Source organism: Rutilus rutilus, assembly GCF_951802725.1.
Source record: "Rutilus rutilus genome assembly, chromosome: 22".
NCBI lineage: Eukaryota > Metazoa > Chordata > Actinopteri > Cypriniformes > Leuciscidae > Rutilus > Rutilus rutilus.
This window is the reverse complement of record NC_140227.1, coordinates 12,547,297-12,572,326: the sequence shown is the minus strand read 5'-3', so window position 1 is coordinate 12,572,326 and position 25,030 is coordinate 12,547,297. Positions and strand designations below refer to the sequence as shown.

General features: G+C 37.8%; 1 protein-coding gene across 1 annotated transcript in view; it reads left to right on the top strand.

The window, feature by feature from the left end:
* The first annotated feature begins 6,336 nt into the window (after positions 1-6,336).
* efna2b (ephrin-A2b) overlaps positions 6,337-25,030 on the top strand; it is a 164,405-nt gene continuing 145,711 nt past the window's right edge. Inside the window, exon 1 of the mRNA XM_084394483.1 lies at positions 6,337-7,206. Within this exon, the coding sequence (XP_084250609.1) occupies positions 7,067-7,206 (140 nt within the window). The 5' untranslated portion in view covers positions 6,337-7,066. The remainder of the gene's footprint in view (positions 7,207-25,030) is intronic.

The window sequence follows — 25,030 nt, the reverse complement described above, 5'->3', positions numbered from 1 at the left end:
TCAGAGGAGGCATGACTCCAGCTGCAGAGACATTTCAAATTCAGCCATGTCCTGTGTCAGAGACATTTACTCTTACAAGGAGTAAGGGCCCCAACATTTCTGTGGTACATGGACCTTTGAAATGTTAAAAACTAGTGCAAGATGTTGTATTTTTTTTGAGTTGAGAGTGTTGAAAGTGTGTTGAGGGGTTGTTAAAATGCATTGCCTGCAGTTAGGAATACTATAGCAGATGATTTCACTGATCTTCACATACAAAACCAGGTGGATCATTCCTACTATGCACTGCATTTTCATGTAATTATAGTAATTCATTAATTATATTTTTTATTTGACCCTGAAAATAATTTATTGGAAAGATATACCCATTTAATCCCAAATTTTTCTCAGACACAAAAATATCCAAATCATGTGTCATTAGTATCCCTTTGAAACAATCAATCATATTTTTTTTAAATTTTCATGGAAAAGTATGTGAAAAAGTGTGTTTTATGATCGGTCACAATTGTGACCGGTGGGATACTGTGTTGTATCAACCATTGGACAGACTGAATATAGGTCTATTTGACCTGTGCTGTGTGTGTGTGTGTGTGTGTGTGTGTGTGTGTGTGTTTGTGTGTGTGTGTGTGTGTGTGTGTGTGTGTGTGTGTGTGTGTTTGTGTGTGTGTGTGTGTGTGTGTGTGTGTGTGTGTGTGTGTGTGTGTGTGTGTGTGTGTGTGTGTTTTTGTGTGTGTGTGTGTGTGTGTGTGCGTGTGCATAAGAGTGTATAAAATCCTTATAAAATCCTTGAGGCCACGAGATACTATCTTGAGGCAACGAGAAACTATCTTGAGGCCACGGGATAGTGTCTTGAGGCCACGAGATGGTATCTTGAGGTCACGAGATGGTATCTTGAGGCCACGGGATACTATCTGGAGGCCTCGGGATAGTGTCTGGAGGCCACGGGATAGTGTCTGGAGGCCACGGGATAGTGTCTGGAGGCCTCGGGATAGTGTCTGGAGGCCACGGGATAGTGTCTGGAGGCCACGGGATAGTGTCTGGAGGCCACGGGATAGTGTATTGAGGCCACGGGATAGTGTCTCGAGGCCACGGGATAGTGTCTGGAGGCCACGGGATAGTCTCTGGAGGCCTCGGGATTGTGTCTGGAGGCCTCGGGATAGTGTCTGGAGGCCACGGGATAGTGTCTGGAGGCCACGGGATAGTGTCTGGAGGCCACGGGATAGTGTCTGGAGGCCACGGGATAGTGTATCGAGGACATGGGATAGTGTCTTGAGCCCACGGGATAGTGTCTGGAGGCCACGGGATAGTGTCTGGAGGCCACGGGATGGTATCTGGAGGTCACGGGATACTATCTCGAGGCCACGGGATAGTATCTGGAGGCCACAGGATACTATCTCGAGGCCACGGGATACTATCTCGAGGCCACGGGATACTATCTCGAGGCCACGGGATAGTATCTCGAGGCCACGGGATAGTATCTCGAGGCCACGGGATAGTGTCTGGAGCCCACGGGATAGTGTCTGGAGCCCACGGGATAGTGTCTGGAGGCCTCGGGATAGAGTCTGGAGCCCACGGGATAGTGTCTGGAGCCCACGGGATAGTGTCTGGAGCCCACGGAATAGTGTCTGGAGGCCTCGGGATAGTGTCTGGAGGCCACGGGATAGTGTCTGGAGGCCACGGTATAGTGTCTGGAGGCCACGGGATAGTGTCTGGAGGCCTCGGGATAGTTTCTGGAGGCCACGGGATAGTTTCTGGAGGCCACGGGATAGTGTCTGGAGGCCACGGGATAGTGTCTGGAGGCCTCGGGATAGTGTCTGGAGGCCACGGGATAGTGTCTGCAGGCCACGGGATAGTGTCTGGAGGCCACGGTATAGTGTCTGGAGGCCACGGGATAGTGTCTGGAGGCCTCGGGATAGTTTCTGGAGGCCACGGAATAGTGTCTCGAGGCCACGGGATAGTGTCTGGAGGCCACGGGATAGTGTCTGGAGGCCACGGGATAGTGTCTGGAGGCCACGGGATAGTGTCTGGAGGCCACGGGATAGTATATCGAGGCCACGGGATAGTGTCTGGAGGCCTCGGGATAGTGTCTGGAGGCCACGGGATAGTGTCTGGAGGCCACGGGATAGTGTATCGAGGCCACGGGATAGTGTCTGGAGACCACGGGATGGTATCTTGAGGTCACGAGATGGTATCTTGAGGCCACGGGATGGTATCTCGAGGCCACGGGATAGTGTCTCGAGGCCACGGGATAGTGTCTCGAGGCCACGGGATAGTGTCTGGAGGCCTCGGGATAGTGTCTGGAGGCCTCGGGATAGTGTCTGGAGGCCACGGGATAGTGTCTGGAGGCCACGGGATAGTGTCTGGAGGCCTCGGGATAGTGTCTGGAGGCCACGGGATAGTGTCTCGAGTCCACGGGATAGTGTCTCGAGGCCACGGGATAGCGGGATAGTGTCTCGAGGTCACGGGATAGTGTCTGTGTGTAAAATTAGGTAAAAAGTTAGGTAGCAGCAGAAAGTAAGGTAGAACAGTTAGCCTATGTGTATTAGCATGTAGATACAATGGGTTATCCCACCGGTCACTATTGTTGCCGTTGACATATTTGTGAGTTCTATGACCACATTAAATAAAGTTGAGTAATTGCAAATGCATATATCAATACTAGACACCTTAAACATGATGTGTACCAAAAATCTATGTCCTATCTTTATGTTAACATACTTTAATAACCTTTTCTTTGGGACCTTTCTTGCTGCCATCCTCTTCTCTTGGCACAAACAGGAAGTAAACAGCTCTGGTCATGTGACAATTTACAGTAAACATGCGACACTGCACATATTTCATTGAGACCCTTTATTATTTCAATATCTGCTGGAAATGCATTGATAGATCATTCAGTAACATTTTTATAGCCTTAGAAATGAAACATTTTTTTACGGTCACTATTGTGACCGGTGGGATTAAATGGGTTAATAAAATGCCTGAGCTGGTCTTAATACAAATATTTCCAAATAAATACAAAACAAAAAGGTTAAAAAGGCACTGCATAACATTAATGACCCATATTTGTAATTACAAACTTAAAAATCACAGCATGACTAAGTGAGGAGTAACACATCACCTGAAGCAAAACTCCTGTGGTGTGTGTGAGAAAGTGTTTGTATATTTGTGTTTTCTCTCTCTCAGCTTACAAAGTGCTCAAGTAAAGCTTTTGCTAACGTCCGGCAAAGGTACAGCTCCGTTTGAAGCTTTATTGGAAAGGTATGCTTGTTCCCTCAAGTATAGTTTTACACACATGGTGGTTGCTGGCGTGTGCGGCAGATCTTTCAGGAAAGAAAAAACAGATGTGGCCTCTTGTCTCTGTTAGCCACATCTCTCTTCAGGCCAATATACATTTCCAACTGACTGCTTTTAAGAAAGTGACCTATTACGCTGACAGATATATTTTGCAAACATTGTCCGGGCTTGTCAAAAGATTTCCACGAGGTAGTGTAATTTGTTTGTGAACAGTTTATTAGCAGCAGCGGTAACATTTCCTCTCAGAGAATCTATTAGGGCTTTCAGAGTTTGAATATGATCGCTGATGGATCTAATGCAGCAGTGAAGGAGGCAGATAAGAGAATGTCAGAATAAAACAAAGCCAAGTGAGCAGATCCAGTCATATGGTCAAACTCCAGTGAGTCACGCTGCCCTCTGCTGGCAAACACTTAATCTTAGGCCAAGACCCGCAGCGCAAAACCAGTAAAACTAGTGTGAATCACATTTCTTGTGAAAGTGTAAACAATGTGAACTACATGTAGGCTGGATATTTATTTCCACTGTAACATGTCTTTGTTAATAAAATAAAAAATGAATAAAAAAAATATACTTCTCTTCTTATTCAGAAAGCCAGTCGGTCACAGACACATGCTGTTTTATCAGGGAATTTGAATAATATTTTATTTTATAATAGCCAAGCATGACTTTTTTTCTGCTAGTAGGCTATTTAGATTTTTTTTTTTTTTTTTTTGTATCTGTGTGTGCTGTGTCTCCTCCTATAACATCTGTATCCTGGGTATAATGATTTCACAATCCCCTCCACAAGTCATTAAGCACTCCATGCTCCATACATATATGCAGAACACACCCTGAATCTTTAATACATGAGCACCATTAATCTCTGTACCATCTTTAAAAGCAGAATTAAACTTTCATTTGTATTTTTCTTTCCTGTGTGTCTGTTGAGCCCCCAGCCTACTCTACTTTTTAAATATTAATCAGTGCTGAATCACACATTGTGGAGCATCTCTCTCTCTCTCTCTCTCTCTCTCTCTCTCTCTCTCTCTCTCTCTCAGTTTTACACTAAACACAGCAACAAGCACCAACAAGCACTGAAAATACAGTACAAACAGTAATATTGTAAAATATTATTACACTTTAAAATAGCTGTTTTCTGTTTTAATATAATTTAAAATGTATGTGATGTCAAAGCTGAATTTGCAGCATCATTACTTCTCTCATTTGATGATTTAACATGGGTAACAAACTAATGATCATATAGGATCATCATCTGTTTTTGTCCTGGACATAAAATCTAGCTTTTAGGTTTTGGTTTTAGGCTTGAGCTGTTATCAACCTACAATTTCCCTCCGATTTGTGGTATAGTTATTAGGTTTAGGGATAGGACTATATTTATTTGACAGGAATGTTGTTCCAAGAAATATGTTCTACATGTGTGCCATAAAGAACTACAGCTCATTTCAGGGTACTTTTCAAATGTGTGTTACATTTCTAGACAAAAGCAAGAAATCAAGAAACTTTAAAGAAGTCACAGATTAAAATGTGAGAATTAAATTAATAAATTCTAACATGCCATTATGGATATTAAATAATTTAGGTAATAATAAAATTTTCCTGAGTGGAAATTACACTGTAGATTTGTGTATATCACTGTACACTGTAAAATGATTGTAAATAATGCCAAACTGTTAACTGCAAATTACTTTCAAACGCAATATAAATTTTACTAAAAAACAAACAAACTTTGAATTAATAATTAACTCAGTATATCTGTCCCAGTATATAATGTACTGGTCAAAAGTTTGGAAACATTAAGATTTTTAAATAATTTTGAAATAAATCCCTTAAGCTCACAAAATACAGTACAAACAGTAATATTGTGAAATATTATTACATTTTAAAATAGCAGTTTTCTGTTTAATATAATTTAAAATGTAATTTATTTCTGTGATGTCAAAGCTGAATTTGCTGCATTATTACTCCAGTCTTCGATGTCACATGATCCTTCAGAAACAATAAAATGCTGATTTTCTGCTCAATTATTATAAATTATTATTTGTGCTAATGATTAATAATGGTTCTTTTTTATGAATGTTGAAAAAACATTTTTGCATGCTTAATATTTTTGTGGAAACTGTAATAGATTTTTATCCAGATTCTTTGATGAATAGAAAGTAAAAAAATAACAGCATTTATTTGAAATATAAATCTTTTGTAACAATATAAATGTCTTTACTGTCTCTTTTGATCAATTTAATGTGTCTTTGCTGAACAAAATAATTATTTTACTTACACCAAACCTTTGAATGGCAGTGTATCATGGTTTTAAAAAAAATATTAAGCAGCACAACTGTTTTCAACAATGATAATAATAATGAATGCATGTTAGAATGATTTCTGAAGCTGATGAGTGGAGTTGATGCTGAAAATTAAGGTTTACCATCATATAAATATATTACTTTTAAAACATTAAAATAGTTATTTTAAATTGCAATACTATTTCACAATATTACTGTTTTACTGTATGTTTAATCAAATAAATACTGCTTTGGTGAGCAGAAGAGACTTCTTTCAGAAACATTAAAAAATCGTAATGTTTCCAGACACTTCACTGGTAGGCTACTGTATTTCTCAGTACATTTTACAATTAATTTGCAAACTATGCAATTTTTTATTTTACATTTATAACTAAAAATGATTGTTATAATTGAATGACCATTAGGAACAGTAACATGTAAAAGTGAGGTAAAAACCACACCGTAATGCGTGTAATATTGTCCCTGAATTTGTACGGTAAAGATCTGGTAAGCACAGCTGGCATTTAGTTTTTACCGCAAATTTACAAACATTTTTTCATTTATAGTGCTCATCTTACAAACAACAACATTTAAACATGTCACACAACCCACACAATCTTGCACTTATCATTCTTTATCTAATGCGAGCTGTAATTAAGTTTAATTTCATATAATGGCCTTCTTAACGGGCAATATCTCCAAAGTTTCAGTGTGTAGGTCCAGGCGGTCCCTCTTCAAGCAGCTCCGCCCCACAGTCGAGGAGACAGCGAAGAGACTGAGACATGTGCTGAGAGAGACAGCGCGGTGTGTAGGCAGGACCGATCGTATTTAGGTAGGAAACAGATAAAATGTCATTTCACACTCGCGAGAGCCACTGTCTGTAAGGAGCAGCAAGTTGTTCGCGCGCAGAAGCGACATTTAAAGCGGCACACCGTCAACTTTGCGCGTGATGCGGCGCGTGTGGGTTCAGCATCGCGTCTGTGAGCGCGCCACGAGCCCGCAACCGTGATAACTTTCACATGGCAGTTCGACACTGAAGTGTTGGCTACTTATTACTCTCATTGACTGGTGATAAAGAAGACCGACTCGGTCAGGTGGCTTAAGAGAGGAGACTCACGGACCACGCGCATGTGTGGAGTATCAGCAGGATTTTAGAGCGCGCACGTTCGCCTTGAATGGATGGTAACTATCTGGCCACTTTTTACGAGTCTGAAAAAAGTTATTTTAAAGCCACTGGAAGGAAGGATGGATGTGAAAAGCAAGCGGTATTGTAGTTTAACAAGCAGTGCTTCTGAGATGGAAACATCTCAAGCTATGGAGGTCGAGATGCTGGATGGATCCTCCGTGATAAGTTCTTTCACTGAGCTTTGACTTTACTTTTATTCCTTCACAGAAGAATGTGATGCTTTTGAATAAGACTCTCACACATATGACCGTTCCCTTTAAACGCATCTATTATTAACTGAGCTTGTATTTTCTCCCTGTTAATTGACATTATGGACAAGAACTCTGTTGCATATCAGATGGAGTTGACACTTTTCATGGTCGTCTTCCTGTTTTGGGTCACCGTGTGTGCGGATGACAGTAAGATCATTTCAGACCGGTATGCTGTGTACTGGAACAGCACGAATCCCAGGTAAGAAACACCTCAGTGCATCACAACTTAAAGGAGTGTGAGTCAAGTTTCAACTGCTATTGCAGAGTCATGACTAGCAGGTTTTACTCGAGTTCTTCAAAACTAGTCAGGCCAGAGTTGTTTGGAACTTTTCCCTTTTTTTTTTTTTTTTACCATATATATATATATATATATATATATATATATATATATATATATATATATATATATATATATATATATATATGCTATATGTGTGTGTGTGTGTGTGTGTGTGTGTGTATGGGAAACATATGGGTGACTCTTCAATTAGGGAAACTTTTCTGACCCTCTAGAAAAAAAAGGCTTTATATAAACAACCCTTATTCCAGTGTTCTAGTGTCCAACTTTTTATTTTGTCTGTTTACTTTTCCCTAATTTGAAATAGAAATAGTTGCGAATGCAATATTTAAAACATTTAAACATTATGTTGGGCTCATCTTCTATCTGGATATTAAAAATTATTATTATTTTTTTTGCTTGCACTTAAAGCATATTTTTATTATAATTATTTTATTATTATTTCAATTTATAATTGTATTTTATATGTCAAAGATTCAGTGCCACAACACTGCTGTCATTACCATCATTTTGAACATTTAGGAAAACATTTTCTTTTCCTAAAAAAAGTTTCTAATTGGTTATCATGTAAATATAAATTAATTTGGGCTTTTCAACTTTTCTCCAAAACCTAAAAAAAAAAAAATTAAACAAAATCATTACCGTCACAGATTGTTTTACTATCCTGAAATCCACTCGAAGGTTGCTCAGGCCATATACTCCGATCTTTATTGTAGGATGTGTGATGTATATTTTAATATCGATTAAACAATTTGGAAGTTGTCGAAAAAGCCTCCAGTTGAAGAATCACCATATATTGTTTTATTTTTTAAGTATGTTTTTCTTTGATCAGTTCTGATACAAGTTAGGTGAAGTCATTTAAATCAGTCCTAAACATCAAGGGACACTCCGGGTCTTCCATTTGAGTTTTTTTATGTGCGATTTCACTCACAAAACCATCAAGATTTTAAAACGCACACAAAAAGGCCTCACTCGGGCACTGTTTTAACAACTTGTGTGTTCTATTTAAAAGTACTTATAGGGCTTCTCACAAAATCAGCCTCTCTATGAGCATATTGTAACTTTATGGCCTCATTTATTGCACGCTTACTGTTTGACACTTGGTGTCTGTTATGAGTTACTGAGGGCTGTGTACAGTTACATTGTGTGCCTTTGGGGTGCGGGGTTGATAATCACCCAAAATATGTTAATACATGCATAGTCTGATTTCCTGTCAGCTTTTGAAGATACTGTTATTTTGTTTACTATTCTTTCTTCATGGATGTTTCTGAGGGGGGATCAGTACTGTTCATTTCATATCACCATATGGTTTAAATAGTCTAAGATGAAGCCCCCCTCTTGGAACACCCCAGCACCCCTCATCAGACCGCTCTCAAAGGCTGTTTCTGGCAGAGGACAGGGCTTTGTGTAACCACACAGTCAAACTTATACATTACATGCCTCAGTTTTAACCAATTATAAGGCATTACTGAAAAGTTCACAGATGTTTGTTCTCATTAGGTCTGCGAAGAATTTCTAAAGTTCTTTTTTGAGTTCTAGATTTGTAGTTTTTGCCTTTTGTCTTTTGTAAGAACGTTTGTATTGAACTGTTTTTTTAAATGAAAAACAATAGCATGGAAGGAAGTTAACAAGGAAAAAGAGAAGAGAATTTTATTTACATATCTTAATTTTTTCCAGTTCATCTTAAAGGAAAGAATGCAGAGTTGAGTGTATAATGTATTATTATTATTTTTTTTTTAAGAAAGAGACTGCACATAGTTTAAGCCTTTAATTTATTACAAGTAAATGGTTTATATGTTATATAGAATAAGTTACAATAGTAAATTAATATTGTTATTATTATTTATATATTAGACCCCCCCCCCCAAAAAAAAAACAACAACAACAAAAAAACAAATTCATTCTCAAATCTAAAAGGAAAAAGTATTCTTTTTTTTTTTCTTTTTTAAAGGTTTCTGTCCCATATTCCATGATTCAAATAATTAAAAATCTCTGATTACAGCAGATCTGGATAATTTTGTCTATATATTTTTCCACCTGTAAGTTGTGTGTGTTTGTGTCTGCTGTGCTATGTCAGAGCAGTGAAATGTTTGTTCAGCTAAACTGAGATGGGTCTTCCCTCTGTGTGTGTGTGTGTGAGAGAGAGAGAGCTCAGGGCATCTCTATTATTAGGCTGCAGAGTTTTTAACCCGTACTATTGATTTTTACCGGTCAGCCAGTAAATCAATGAGATGTATCAGTTCTTCCAGGTTTGGATGGTCAGAAACGCAGAGCAGATATGCATTGTAGCTCCATTGATTTGCATTGGTTGTTTGCAAACCTGGAAAACTGAAATTCGAGTTTGCGGGCTCATTCTGAGCTGTGGTTTTCTAGCACGTCACCATAAAAGCGAGCTGTGCCGTCTGGTGTGGTTTGAGTCAGGTCTCGACTGTTTGAGTCTGTTGTGTGGCTCAATTAGAAGTGTGAGACTGAAATGACTTGTGCTAAATGACCCCAATCAGAGCATAAATAAATACACTGAAATACATTTCTGCTCTCTATGAGTTCAGCCCTGAGGTGTCGATTTAACCCTTGTGGCTTTACGGTGAAGTCCACGAGGAGACTGGTGACTTGTGGGTGAAATGTGAGTTTTCACATAGGTACCCCATCATGCAGCACTTTGGAACCGTTTCAGAATGGAGCTGTTCAGGTCCGAAGAGTAATCTTTGTGATTACATTTTTGAGTGGAGCAGCTAAATAGTTAGTGAATGCTTGTGTGTATAAAGTTGAGTTTTTAAGCTATTTAGCAGGCGCTCTTATCTGTAGAGACTTAGAAAGAAGACTTTAGTTTAATTTGTGAACTGCTGAGAACTACATGGCATGTCTTATTATTGATGTTTTGCTAAGCGTTGGAAAAATGTTTTAGTTTTGTAGTTTGGCACTTTTAGTTTTTTTTATTGCTATTATTATTATTATTATTAAATAATAATTCTTTATTTTAATTAATTAATGGATTTATTTTTTCCGCGTGCCAGTAAAATATGCAATGAATTGTTTCTTCATAGCGAATAAAGATTTTTCTGAATTTTTTTAAGCGGCTCATAAAAATCCTGTTATGAAATCCGAATTTGTTTCACTATAATATTCACTATTAAATATCAATTCACTATAATAATAACCCATGGTTCTGGTAGGGAAGCATTTCTTTGTATGGTTTTATTTTACTTTCTCACTCTTTGGCATAGTGTAATTGGTTCCTCAAGGTTATGAGGGATGCCTAGTGTCAGAGGACTTATGTATGAGGGCAAGACACAGATATGACTGTCTGAATCCACATGGATTTTATTCTCTTAGGGTCATTAACCTCTATTGTGATTGGTATGCTTGAAATTAATGACTTCAAGCTTGACCTTGGATGCTCGTGTCAAACTTCAGCTCCTGTAGGTGGCATTGCACCACATTCTGCCCCAGTTTACGGATTTGTCCGCCATTTTGTGAACCCTCACACTTGCATCTGGATTATGGTGCAAGACGAAGACAAAAAATGGAGTATGGGTTTAATTCAGTCATACTATGAGAACTAACCAGAATATTATTTTTATTTGGTTTCATTTTATTACAAATAACAAATTTTGAGGTTTATCACCTAGGGCATTATTTTGAAACTATTAGTATATTATTGACAGTTATAATTTAGTGACCATTTTCAGATTTATCTAGTGTTGAAAAAAATGTATGTGCTAAATGTACAGTTTGCATTTATTGTAGTGACAAATTATCGTTACGGTAAAGCATCTGTTATTCAGACATGCGTTCTTGAATTTGTTCAAGATTTTGTGTTGTTCGCTTAAACAACACAGTTCATAACACAGTTATTTAGCAAACAAGTGTGCTGAATTATTTTATTTTTTTAAATCTAATTTAACTCTCTATGGCAAGTCATATAAATACCCTGTGCCCAGTTTATTGTGCCTGACATTAATTGATTTTTCTGTTTTAAGCAGCACTTAGAGTTCAGTCAGCGTCCACTTCTTTGTTTGTGCATTCTTTCCGTATGTGTTTATAATTCATTTCTGGGCAGCTGGAGGGTGGCAATTTACAGTCTGCTTTCATCTAGACAGAAATACCTCAAATTTCACAATGCATGACCGAGTGTTTCTTCTGCTAAGACTGTGACCTGCCGTCCCGAGGGTTGGGGGAACAATTTAGCCTCTTTGTAGGAAAACACTTTGAGAGAAAACCCATTCCAACCACCAAATTGTCGTCCATCCCGTGACTTATTGCAACTTTAGCATGAGATCGCTGTTTTGTTCGGTGGTTTAATCAAATTAACTCATCCATTAAAGTGTATAAATATAATCATTGTTTTTTTTCCCAACGACCCTCGTCCATTAATACGCAGTAACTACAGTGAGGGAAAGCACTTAAACTGACAGCGCTCTGGGCACAGTGAATTCGTTAGTTTGGAAATCAGATTACAGTGGGAATGGCAGTCAGCTGTGTCCACTTGCTAAAACAACAGTGCATCTTTTAAGATGGGTGCATGGAGTCACGCAGCCTCACTGGTGCTTTGTTTCTATGAGATTACGGGCTACTTCTGTTGGAGAACTGTAGGAAGAAATTCAGTTACTGGGGTCTGTAGGTCAGCGGTTATTATAGCTATAATGCTTCCATTCTGTTATTGATGTTTACCGCTGGACTTCAGATTCATCTGCTAATGATTATCAATGACAGAATGTTTCATGAGACCTTTGTTCTCTAAATACATGAACCAAAAAGGGAATTGAGCCCTTGTCGGCAGTGAATGATGCAAATGGTCTAACGCCATATTGCATCAAAAGGCTCCAACGTGTAATTAAAGATTAAAGTTGCCGCATGGTTTCTACATAAAACGACTATGAAATAGAAATTTTGTAATCAGTAATCTAGGTTCAAAGTTTCGTTGAGTAAAATGACGACTCATCGGCGTATTTCATTTCCAGCATTAATCAAAGTTATATTACCTTAGGTTGGAGTAAAACATCCCACTGTGCCAGTCACTGAATGGTGGAAACGGTCGTGCTTCTCTAAATTTGTATTGCAGGAGTAACATAACCCTCTCCGCCATTATCTGCACTATCCTGCCCCCCACCCTGCAACAAGATGACTGCTCATACCTGAACATTTGCACAGATGTGACATTCTTTGCAAACAACTCCAAAAACTTCAGTGAACAAACAGACAATATAGACAAAAATCAAGGTTGGTGTTTATAAATGCATGTTTGTTTGTATTTTAAAGCGAAATATTTTAAGCTAGTTTATGTTCACGCCAGATATGTTTTGTTAAAAAAATACCCGGTAGTGATATTGTTGTATAGTGTACAAGTTTTATATGTCAAACATCGTGCTTATTATTATTTTTTTTAAACAGTGATTTATTTATCTTTGTTTTGTTGTAAGGTATATTCAATTTTCTTTGTCTGCTTTCAAAACGTTTGAAATCACTCTGTTTAGAACGTCAAAACTCTTTTATAGAAAGCAGCACCCAAAATGCTTTCTGTGCAGGCACTATGACAGTCAATTTTCACGCTTGTTCTCTGCGGTGGACACAAACCAGAATTCATTCTCAGGACCTTACAGGGCACCTTATCACCCCTGCGTCCTCACCTCTTTGTGTGGCAGTTTATTTTTGTCTGTTTTTATACCCAGCAACAGCCCCAATCACAGCGTCACCCTGCCTTCTGTATTACTCATAAATTTTAATGCCTGACCCACATTCACGTAGCACATTGGCAGTCACGTGCATCCAGGGAACTCAAACTTGGTTTGAGGTAGGTGCTCGTTCATGGGTGGATCTTTCCCTCAACGGAAGATTTCAAAGCAGCATTGCATGCTGGCTTTGGTTTAAATAGCAAATCTGAGGACTAGGTGTTTGTTTAAATATCTTCTTGTCGTGCTTTTATCCAGGTGCTATTGGGTTCTCGGTCAAGTTAGCTCGGGACGCTACTCTCTCTCAGGACCAAGGCCTTTCTCATTTAGTGTACAGTATTTATGAGACGCAGAGTGCCAGAAAGCCCTCCCTCAGATGGGATTGTTTTTAAGCGAAGTGAGATCACCAAAACCACTTTCTCTTTCTTGTATTGTGGGCCGAATGAGCTTTTAAGTTAATTTATGTTTTAAACAAATTGTTTTCTTAATTTCTTTTCCTTAATATTAATTACGCTGATTTCATGTTTGTTTTATATATATATATATATATATATATATATATATATATATATGTCACATTTCTTGAAAAACTAATTTAAGGCACCAGGCATCACATTGTTTAATTTATTCACTGTCTTAATTCGGCTGGAACTGTAGTTTAGTTCTGTTGACCCACATACAGTCGGCTCATTATGTCTATCCACAAACTCCTCATTTCTCTCCTCGAGTGATTTTTATTCGGAAATACACTCCGCTCTCTGCTAGGAAAGGGAGGGTGATTTTATGTCTCAAACCTAATTTGTGAAATTGTTTGTAAATTTTTTTTTTTTTTTTTACGGGAGTCTTATATGTTATAATACTTAAAATACCTGATGTTATTCATCTGTGCTATAACTGAAAATTAAAGACATGCACTATATGCATTATATGGGAGCAGAAAGAGAAATTATGGGAAAATATATTCTCAAAAAAAAAAAAAAAATAGCCAGTGCCGAATTATTTTTATTTTGACATGATTATTCAGTATTAATATGGTCAAAGTACAGTGCACTTCCTGAGAAAAATAAAGATACAATCATTTGTCAAACAATCCTCAGAAAAATTGTTACATGGGTTTTGCTTCATAGGTTTATCATAAGGTGTCAGACGTATTCAGTCTGAATCGAGCAGTGCCGTCTTCTGTACTATTTTGTGCCTTTTCCTGATTATTATTTAAATGTTTTTTATTTTTATTTTTTTATAATGTTAAACTTTTTACTCTTCCGCACTAAGTAATTAAGTTTTACTGCCGTAATAATTGCCAAAACGACAGAAAAAATGCTCATCGCTATAAAAAAGGAACCGCATATGCTGCAATGAAATGTAACATAAAGGTATTTATAAAATATTGTTTTATTTTGTGTGGAACGCATGTGAATTTCAAATTATGCAGAATCCTCAATTATAATTCACACTATGGATATATGAAATACTCACAATATAAAATTATACAATTTTATAAATATTCACATTTATGGAGAGAGATTTTATGCATTAGTTATTTTTATTCATTAAATATGTTTCATATAATTGAATATTTTATGTACATTAAAATCACGAACAAGATAATTTGACATGAAAGTGCCCACTTACAAAGTGGCTCACAAATATATTTCTCAGTAAAAAAACAACAAAAAAACATTACTTGAATATTAAATAAAAATATAATACCACCTGGATTTTGGCAAAACTCGGAACGTCTCAGCTGTGTAAAATTTGACTAATTAAATTACGTTTAGGAGAATATAATTCCTGATGCTGGAGCCTCCAGGTGACTTTTATTTGATCTAAAAAACATTTTATTTAGTCTGTTTTGCATGTGACTCCATCTCCCTAAAGCCGAATTAGTGCTGATGTGTTTAGTTGATTCACCTGTTTTCACTTTGCAAATGTCTTCTTTTCACCAATGGGGTGAAAAGCCACTGAACACATGGTTCTGTCTTCAAGTGAGAGGGAGGAGCTGCCCACACATCTCAGTAGGCCTTGACCTTCAAATAACTCGACATTTCTAAAGGAAAAGAATAGGGAAGCATGTGAGAAGTGGAACATTGCCTCCTTAGTCATCTGGGAGTTTTCTCTCTTGAACTGCAGATACGTTAAACCTGTCATTCTTGCAGAACCAGAGAAAAGCCCTTATATGCAGGGAATGTGTTGGCAGAGCAGGGACTTGGGTTTGGGACCAATCCATTAAGGAAAATTGCCGACCCTTACCCTAAATATCTGCTGCACGCCCACTGCCAGGGTTAGTGGGACAGTTTTTAAATGTATATCTGTATCACCTCATGCTCTCCATGCACTGCAAATCATGCGGTTTGATGAACTCAGCCGGCATCTGTAGCTATGCTTACCACTGACAGATCCTGCTCAGCATTTACTTAGAAAAGCTGAATTAAGCAGCAATTCTAAAAATAACTTTAATTTGAGCAATAACATGTTTGCTATAAATGAACATAAACATTACATACAGTTAAAATCCAATATTTATTCAGCAAATAAACATTTTGTTTTGTTTTGTTTTTAAAACAAATTAGTTTGGGATAGACTTGTGAATAAAAAAAAAAAAAAAAAAAAAACTATTAAAACATGGTACATAATAGTTTCTGCAGGTCTAAATCTTTTATTTCATGAAATTAACATTGATAATATTAGTAAACGGAGAGTAACACGGCATATTGTTTAATGTCAAATGTGGGAGACTGTTGATGCTCAATAACTGTATGCGTTGTTGAGTATGTAGATTTAGGAAGATATTATGATATTGCTGAATTCAGGTTTAATCCTTTAGTTGGTGTAACTATATTAATAATTAAGACATTCATACATTAATTATATTATACCTGTATATTGTTGTATTTTTGCAATGCGTTTGTGTGGTGTTTTTTTTTTTTTTTCATTAAGTACAGAAATGCAGCCCAAAAAATATTTGGCATATTTGAAAATTATTAGACCTTTCAAAATGTTGTGTAGTGCTTTTCGGTAGTTTTTGCTACTCAAGAAGCAGAATCATTTTCAGAAGTGTCTTTTAGTCAGGAGCAGGTGTGGACAAGAAGGTCGGTTTCTGTGCCCCTTTTTTCGCCCCCAGCACAAAGACAATCACGCCTCCGACTGAAACCCACCCCCGAAAAACAAAACAAAAAAACAGTGGAATTTTTGATGTCTTCTGATGACAGGGTTCTGCGAGAGAGACTGTGGTTGAAATCGATTAACAATGAAAAAACTATAACATAACTGTGTGAGCTTATTTGCCAACCAGATGTTTACAAGTTATTGTGGAGAATGGGGCTAGTTGTCAAGCTTTTTACTCCCGTGAATATATTTATTCAGAGTAGGTTAATTTTTGAAAGTGAATTTCTATACAGGCATAAACGATAAAAAGTCTTGGCTTTTTCGGTTAAAATTGACCTTTGTTCAATAGTAGATTCTTGTCGGGTTTGTGTACTATTTAAGTTGTAGTAAAACAATGATTGTGAGTAATTTTTTTTTAGTTGCGCAATGCACAGCTTAAAAAAAAAAAATTCTAATATTTGACTTGAAACGTCTACAGATCCAAATTTAGGAAATGACCCACTCGACATCTGCCATATACTATACATGACTCTAAGTGTAAAAATATACTTTCCTTCCCAAAGAGAGAACTTTCCTGATGTTTGTTACACCCGTATATGTTTGTTACAGTGAAGATCAGTTCGTTTTCTCTGCTTGTTTTGTGAAAAGCAAAGAGACAGTAAAATACACGGAAAGAGAGAGCACGCGGTTCGGCCTTTTTATGGTGCATGATGGGTAGGATGATTGAGCTGTGTGCGGGCGGCACTGCATATGCCCGAAACAGCCTCAAAAATGCCTCGGCTGCCTCCAAATGTAGGTTACTGTGACAGGCAAAGCAAAAAATTGAATTCTCACAAGCCTGCAGGCAGTGATGCTATGGTACCTTTGGCCCATGTGTTATAATGTAACTCTTGGAAATACATACTTGGAGTTTTAATGTAACTCTTGAATTAATTTGGTAAGAAAAAAAAAGATGTTCTCTACGGAAAATTGTTATGATATTGCTAAATATTAAGATTTCTAAAGTGCGTTGTGGTTTAAGCATACAGGAACATGGGGCCAAGGCTGCAGTGCAAGGGACAATTGCATTTCAGTTATATATACATAGATTTTTTTCTACACCATTGGAAATAAATTGCATTGGTTGATTCAGCTTCAGCAGGTCAGTGTGTTCAGTCCAGATTTGCGCTGAAAAGAAGCGTTGCATAAAAACCCATTGACAGAAGCTAGAGAAGTACTTATCGTGCACATTTCCACGGCATATACTGTACGTTATTCTGCCATGAAATGGCTAATCCCGGCACAGGTGTGATCACGGATTGATGTCTCACCTTTTGCGCTGTGAACGAGCCAGCTGCTGATCAGGACACAGGAAGATTACCTGGGCAGTGTTGTGAGTTTAAACAGGATTAGCCATTTCAACTCAGGTGCTACGCTAACAGGATTATAGACTTACTTCACTGCACCATCCCAGCTTCCAGTTGTAGTCCAAAACAAAGGTATGTTTGACACACCACACATTATTGTTGTCGACAAACATTTGGCCACACGCTTAGTGTTTGTTTTTTGATGATCAAATACTTTTTAGCATTCCAATGTTATATGCTAACTACAAGTAAGACATTAATAAGTTGATTCCCCTGAAAAGTGTGAACACACTGTCTCTGAGGTAATATCAAAACAAATTCTGTTTGCGAAGTCTGACCAGCCTGACATAGCAACAGTGGCTCACCCAATGGCGTGATTTCGGGGGTGAGGCTGTCTGTTATTTGACCAATGAGAGACATGGGTGACTTGTTTGAAAACAGTTGTTATTTTCTATAAATAAATTCTGTTTGGTGAGGCTAGTTGCACAAATCTGTCATACTTTAGCTTGAACATACCCTGATTAACATTATATTAGTTTTTAAATTAACTGGATATTACTGTTTGGATGGATTTTAGCGAATGAGACAGATTCTCAGCCCTGATCTCTGTTCACATGATATTCTGGTTATGATTATTATCACATGCTTCATGTTCTGTGTGACAAGGGTTGATGACAACCCGCAGGACTTTGGTCTGTTCAAGGCCAAACAGAGAGAAAATCCCAAGAAGGATGTATTTTTAATCCAAGGATTTTGTCTTGAAAAGCCAAACTCCTCCAGAGGGCTTTGAGGTTCCTCCAGAATTCCACGGCTCCTCAACCACGTCTCATGGGGGAGGAAAGAAACTGCATGTCATAAAGAAAGATTAGTGTTGGAAATTAATTATTGTGAAAATAATTGTATTGTCATGTTTGAAGTCTTAAATGACATTCGTTCATGCAATATGTTGCACAAGCCAGTATTGGTTAAATATTGCAGTGGAAAAATAAAAATAAAATCTCTTCTGGTCAACCATTGTTACAAATCTGATGTAGTTACAGTTGTGGCCAGAATAATTGGCACCCCTGGTAAATATGATCAAAGATGGCTGTAAAATAAATCTGCATTGTTTATCCTTTTGATCTTTCATTCAAAAAATGTGCAAAAATCTAACCTTTCATTGAAGTAAAATAATTGAAAGTGGGGGAAAATCACAATATGAAATAAATGTTTGTTTTTTTTTTCTCCAAAACACGTTGGCCATAATTATTGGTACCCTTTTATTTAATACTTTTTTGCAACCTCCTTTACCAAGATAACAAGAGTTTTCTCCTATAATGCCTGATGAGTTTGGAGAACACCTGACAAGAGATTAGAGACCATTCCTCCTTACAGAATCTCTCCAGATCCTTGTTGGTGCTTCTTCTCTTCAGTTCACCCCACTCATTTTCTATAGGGTTCAGTTTAGAGGACTGGGACGGTCATGGCAGAAGCTTAATTTTGTGATAAGTGACACATTTTTGTGTTGATTTTGATGTTTGCTTTGGATTGTTGTTTTGTTTTGGCCCATTATAAGATTTCTAGCAGAGGCCGTCAGGTTTTGATTTTTTTATATGTTGGTATTTGCTACAATCCATGATACCATGTATCTGAACAAGATTTCCAGGACCTTCAGCAAAACAAATAGGCCCACAACATTAAAGATCCAGCAGTATATTTTAGTGTGGGCATGGGATACTTTTTATCCCTGTTTGCACCAAACTCATCTCTTTTTTTTGTTTTGTTTTTTGTTTAATCTGACCATAGAATCCGGTCCCTTTTAAAGATCCAGTCTGACAACTGAATATGCTGAATTTTTGGATGAGTGAGGAGGATTTTTCTTGAAACCCTCCCAAATAACATGTGGTGATGTAGTTTTTTTTTTTTTTTTTTTTCTAAGACTCAATTTATCTCTGCAATTCTCCATCTGTGATCCTTGAAGAGTCTTTGGCCACTCAAACTTTCCTCCTCGCCGTGCATTAAGACAATATAGACACGTCCTCATCCAGGCAGATTTGTAACATCTTTGATTGGAACTTCTTAATTATTACCCTGATGGTGGAAATGGGATTTTTCAATGCTTTAGCTATTTTCTTACAGCCACTTTCTATTTTGTGAAGCTCAACAATCTTTTGCTGTACATCAGAACTATATTCTTTGGTTTTACCCATTGTGATGGCCTTTGTGTTTTCTCATATTTATACTCCTGTGAAACAAGAAGTCATAGCTAGACAATTTCATGTTCCTAGTCACCCTGGTGTGCTAATTTATTTTAAATATTAATGGGAATATACTTCAGAGATATTTTACCTGTAAAAAATTCTAGGGGTGACAATAATTGTCCAACGTGTTTTGGAGAAAAAAAAACATTTATTTCATAATATGATTTCCCCCGACTTTCAATTCTTTTACTTCAATGAAAGGTTCGTTTTTTTGCACGTGTTTTTAATGAGAGATCAAAAGGATAAACAGATTTATTTTTACAGCCATCTTTGATCCTATTTATCAGGGGTGCCAATAATTCTGACCACAACTGTATGACTGTGTTGTACATGATTATGTAGCATTTGATACTATGGTGATGGGAAAAGTTTTTTTTTTAACACCAAAAAGTACACTGTGTATTCATCTACTCTTTTCTAAAGAGTTTAACCAAATCACTGTGTAACGAAATATTCATTTGATGTTTTTCCCAATGCCACATGGGAACTATTCTCTTTTTCTTTCTTTTTTTTTTTTTTACTAAAACATCCCTGATCCAGATCTCACAGACGGCATCTCTAAATCATGTGTCTGACAGGTAAAGGGCACTTAACAGGGCAAGCTGGAATTCATCAAAGCAATCGTTTTAATGGTAGGCCATTCCTCGATTCTCTTTGTGTCTTTTCCAACCAATTACAATGAAGAGAAATTATATATATTTTTAATTGTTGTTATTATTATTATTATTATTATCATTTCACTCTAATGCTAACATTTCTGTAAGACAGTTACTTTATAAAGTAATAAAAAATAAAAATATCATTGCTGTCGAGCAGAAAACTCTCCATATTTCAACATTTTATTTTTTCTTTATAAATCATTAGCTACTATTGGTCACCTATTATGCTGTCTGTGGGTTTTGCAAATATTTAACAAATGAAAAGAGCTTGTGACTAAACCTTGTAACTCCATTGGCCCTTCAAACTCCACCCTCCTCAAAATTGAATGCATTGCAAACAAGCAGAAACGATCCAAAAATGTGTGTAGCACTTCAAAGGTAAATAAAGAACTGTTTGTTTGTATAAGTACAGCCTTTTCTTTCTTTACTCAAGGAACACTATATATAAAGGCTAAAGTTTCATGTATTTCTTTTAAGCGGTGAAGAGTGTCTTAGTCTAGCATTTGTCGTCGAGTCATAGCCAATTCTGTCTTAAATAGCCTGTGTGTAGCACTTTATCTTTTTATAACATGAGATTTTGACCAAATGACAGAAAAAACGGAGCGCCCACATAGCTATAGCTACAATAACCTTCATAACCTGTAAGTTGATGCGTATGTAATTTGCCTCAGATGCAGCCGTTCTAATAACCTAAAAAAACCATGACATTCGCTGGTCAAAAACTTTTTAACTTTGTTTGAGCTTGATTGTTGTAACATTTTAATAATATAATGACTCATGCAAGTAAATGATCATAATGACGCAATATCAACTTTGACAACACAGTGTTTATTTCTTTTTAAAATATAGGGGTTTTTTCCATTTCTTGAGAAGTAGCAGTTTTGGCACAAGGTTTCCGACTGACAGCGGGCAGGGTTTGGGTTTGGGTTTGGGGTTGGGAAGGCAAACATTTATTTTGCCTATGTCATAATATGTAAATCCATAAATCCGTCCCTGCACAAAGACATGAATATTGATACAGACTTTCTTAATTTTAAAGTGTGCCCTTTTCCCCCTTTTTTTATATTTTCAAATCATGCATTAATGCGTTTTTACACTCTTAAGCATTCACTTTGTCTTCACATTTGAAAAGCAGCAGATTTTTTGTCAGGTACCAAAATTTAGTATCTGTGTATTTTAGCAATACAGAGGAACAGTTGGAGTTGGTTTATTGAGTTCTTCTTTAAACTTGCATGGAAATGTACAAAACTTCTGAACGTAACCTTTCATCATCTGTAGTTTGACCCAGATAGTTAATTATGATGGAGAATTCTCTCCAACGCTGAGGGCAGTCACAAGGTCAAATGAACGATCCATTTCTATCCCTTTTCTTCCAGATGTTTGGAGTTCAGTGACAATGGCAACAATCACAGGAGATTCAGTATCATTAACCTCTTATTCCATCACCATTAACCCTCCGGTGAAGAAAAAATCTAAACCAAACACATCAGTGAGACACATAATCTGTCTATATTGCTGTCAGTTCATAATGTCTTATTTTTAGGTCACACAGATGTGCTGTTTCATCATGGTGGGTGTGTGTGTGTGTGTGTGTTTGGAAAAATATTGTCAACACTGATAGCTCTATTCCTAAACCTAGTGAGGCGCCTTCTTTCATATGGCCTACATAGGCAAATGATTTGTAAGGCAGCATCCTAACAAAAATGCAAACTCTTACTTGTTTGTTTTGGAATGCTCTTCATGGAAAAATAGGTAAAGGAAGAATAAATATATTCTAAAAAGAATAAGTATATGCAGCACACACAAATGTTAAAATAAAATAGATAAATAGGGATGCGCCGATAATAAAATTCTAGCCAAAACATGTTATTATATGGCCGATAATCAGTAAATAGCAGATTATCACAATTCTATACTATTTTGTCACACACACAAACACACACACACACACACACACACACACACACACACACACACACACACAAACACACACACACACACACACACACACACACACACACACACACACACACACACACAAAAATAAAAAAAATAAATCTGTGCTTTTAAAGATTACCTTTGAGTGTTAGATTCAAAGGTTTGGAGACAATTTTGTTATATTTTTGCTTATGCATTTATTTGATCAAAAGTACAATAGAACAGTAATATTGTGAAATATTATTACAAATAAAATAATTGTTTTCTACTTTAATATCTTTTAAAATATAATGTATTCATGTGATTGCAAAGCCGGTCATATGATCCATCTAATAAGGAATCATTCAAGCCTATTTTGTACTCAAGAAACCATGATACACATTTTTTTCTTTTTGGTACTGAATGATTATATATAACTATATAACTGCAGTCTATCTATAAAAAATTCACTGCATTCTGGTGAAGAACAATGCTCTCGTTTTTGGAGGCAGCATGGGAGGCCTTAAAATGCTAACTAGATTTTGGAAGAGCAATGTGTGTTGATGGCTCTGTTTCTGCTTCCTTACTGCATCATTAGATCATCTCTTTGTCCTGCGTCTGTTCCACATGTCTGGCTGTTCAGCGGCTCTGCATGTCAACACATCACGGTCAGCAGGATTAACCCGTTCCTCTCCATTAGAGAGCCTCCCACTCGGACACACTGAGAGTATGACATTTGCCATTCCCGTATGCTGTAAAAAACATAGCTTAATACACTCCATTACCAAGCACTCTGGGAAAATGTCTTTTTACCTCATGTAACGGTAACAGACTCTCTTTTTTTTTTCTCGAAACCTGTAGCCAGTGGTCAAAGTAACCGTTTGCTCACTAGACAGCAGCACACTTAGTTCTTTTGAAAAGCCACTGCCTTATGCTGCTGCTTCTCAGGTCGAGGAAAGAGGGAATTTCATGGGTCATTAGCATGGTTCATAACCACGCCTTACGCTAAGGACTTTTCAAGATGTGATCTCGATGGGCCTGCATTTGATGGTATAAAAAGAAAGAGCATTTGGGGCCTCGCCTGGATGTGGGGGAAATTTCTATGCACTGAACTGCCTGCCTGGAGGGAGACCAGGAGTCGAACGGTGACTCACAGTGTGGCGAGTGATCTAAACATCCAGGAGGACTGGAAAGGTAAGAGGTCTTTTAAAACCGAGAGGAGTTCAGGGGTCGATCTTTTGGTAAGCTCTCGGTGACATCTTGAAACTTCAGCTTCAAGACCAGAATGTTTGTGCCCAGTAAATGGACACGTTTGATGCCTTTGGAGGAGCGGCAGGCTCATCCTGGTTTGATCCCTTACAGTCTCCCTTTCTAAGTGCTAGTAGGTGCTGGTGAGGTTGTTTTAATCTGTCTGCAGAATGGGCAATTAGGAAATCCTCGGAAGCACCGGGCCACTGAGCCCTTTATTGAGGAGCTCACTCCACACACAGGGATTAAATCGGCAGAGAGAGACTCCGCTGCAAGGGTCTTTTCTGCCACATTAGCTTTTACAAAAGGGATTTCAGAGGTCTAGGAACAGCAGCCCCCACCTTTGCCCCATCCTCCGTCAGAGTTCGGTGGTTGCAATTAACCGATGTTCCCATAGAAGGTGCATCTGCAGGTCCGGTCGGGATGAGGGCCCCCGTGTCCCCTGCACTACACCCTTTAGAGCTATAATTAAAGTTGAGACAACTCTTAGAACCAAAGAGATGATGGGAGGGCTAAAGACGCTTTGTTCAAGGCCTTTTTGGAGGAAATCAAGCCTTGTTGGTTGAACTAGTCTGCATGACTGATCAGCTTCAACAGACCACAGGGTGTAGATGGGCTTTGTGTGCTGGAGAAGGGGGTGGCATCAATAAAATGCATTGAGTACTACTCGGATAACTTCAAAAGCCAGTGGCTCAAACTAGCCTGTATCTAAGCTGACAGATGAAGACTAGACTTTCAATTGTTATTTAAATGACATTTGAATAAAGCACATTTGCTTTTTTCAAGCAAAAGAGACTCTAAGACATCACAGCACCTAAAAAAGGCTAATGCGTATTTACCGGTCAGTTCAGTACTGAGGTATTGCTGTACTACAGGCTGTTTTTTTAATATGTTTACTGTGTCGGAAACGAAAAGAGACATATTTGATCCATTAGACAAACTTTATTAAATCCCGGGGCACTCAGGGGAAAATAGCAGAGGGATTATTGCTCCTTTACAAACGACTAGTTTTGTATTACGATATATTGCCTCTTTAGACACTCTGAAACTTCATTCTTGGCTTTGCCGGTGTTTGTACTATGTTGAATGCTGTCCTCTGCAGTGCCGGCTTGGTTCGCAGTGGCACAGTGCACCAGGCTTTGTTAATACTGCCCTTAATCCCTGCCCTTCAGGGGGCCTTATACCCAACACCCACTCTCTTCTAAGATCAAGAGCCCTGTGGGCGACACTTTCACTGTAGAATAGCCTCAGGGTATCATTCCGGTCACAATCACATCGCCACACTGAGTTATGGCACAACTGTTAAACTTGGGCTTTTACTTGTCTGATATCTGACAGAAAACTTGAGACACTTGTAAGAGTTAGAAAACACTCCTGAGTTTAACTTGTATTATTTTGTGGTTGGCAGAGTTTTTAATGGCTGATGCAGAGGACTGGCCAGCAGGGTGACTGATGGCCTAGTTGTGCCTGCAGAACACATTTTAAACAAAAGCTTCACAGAATAAAGTGAATGCCTGTCTATACCCCTTGGATGTTCATTT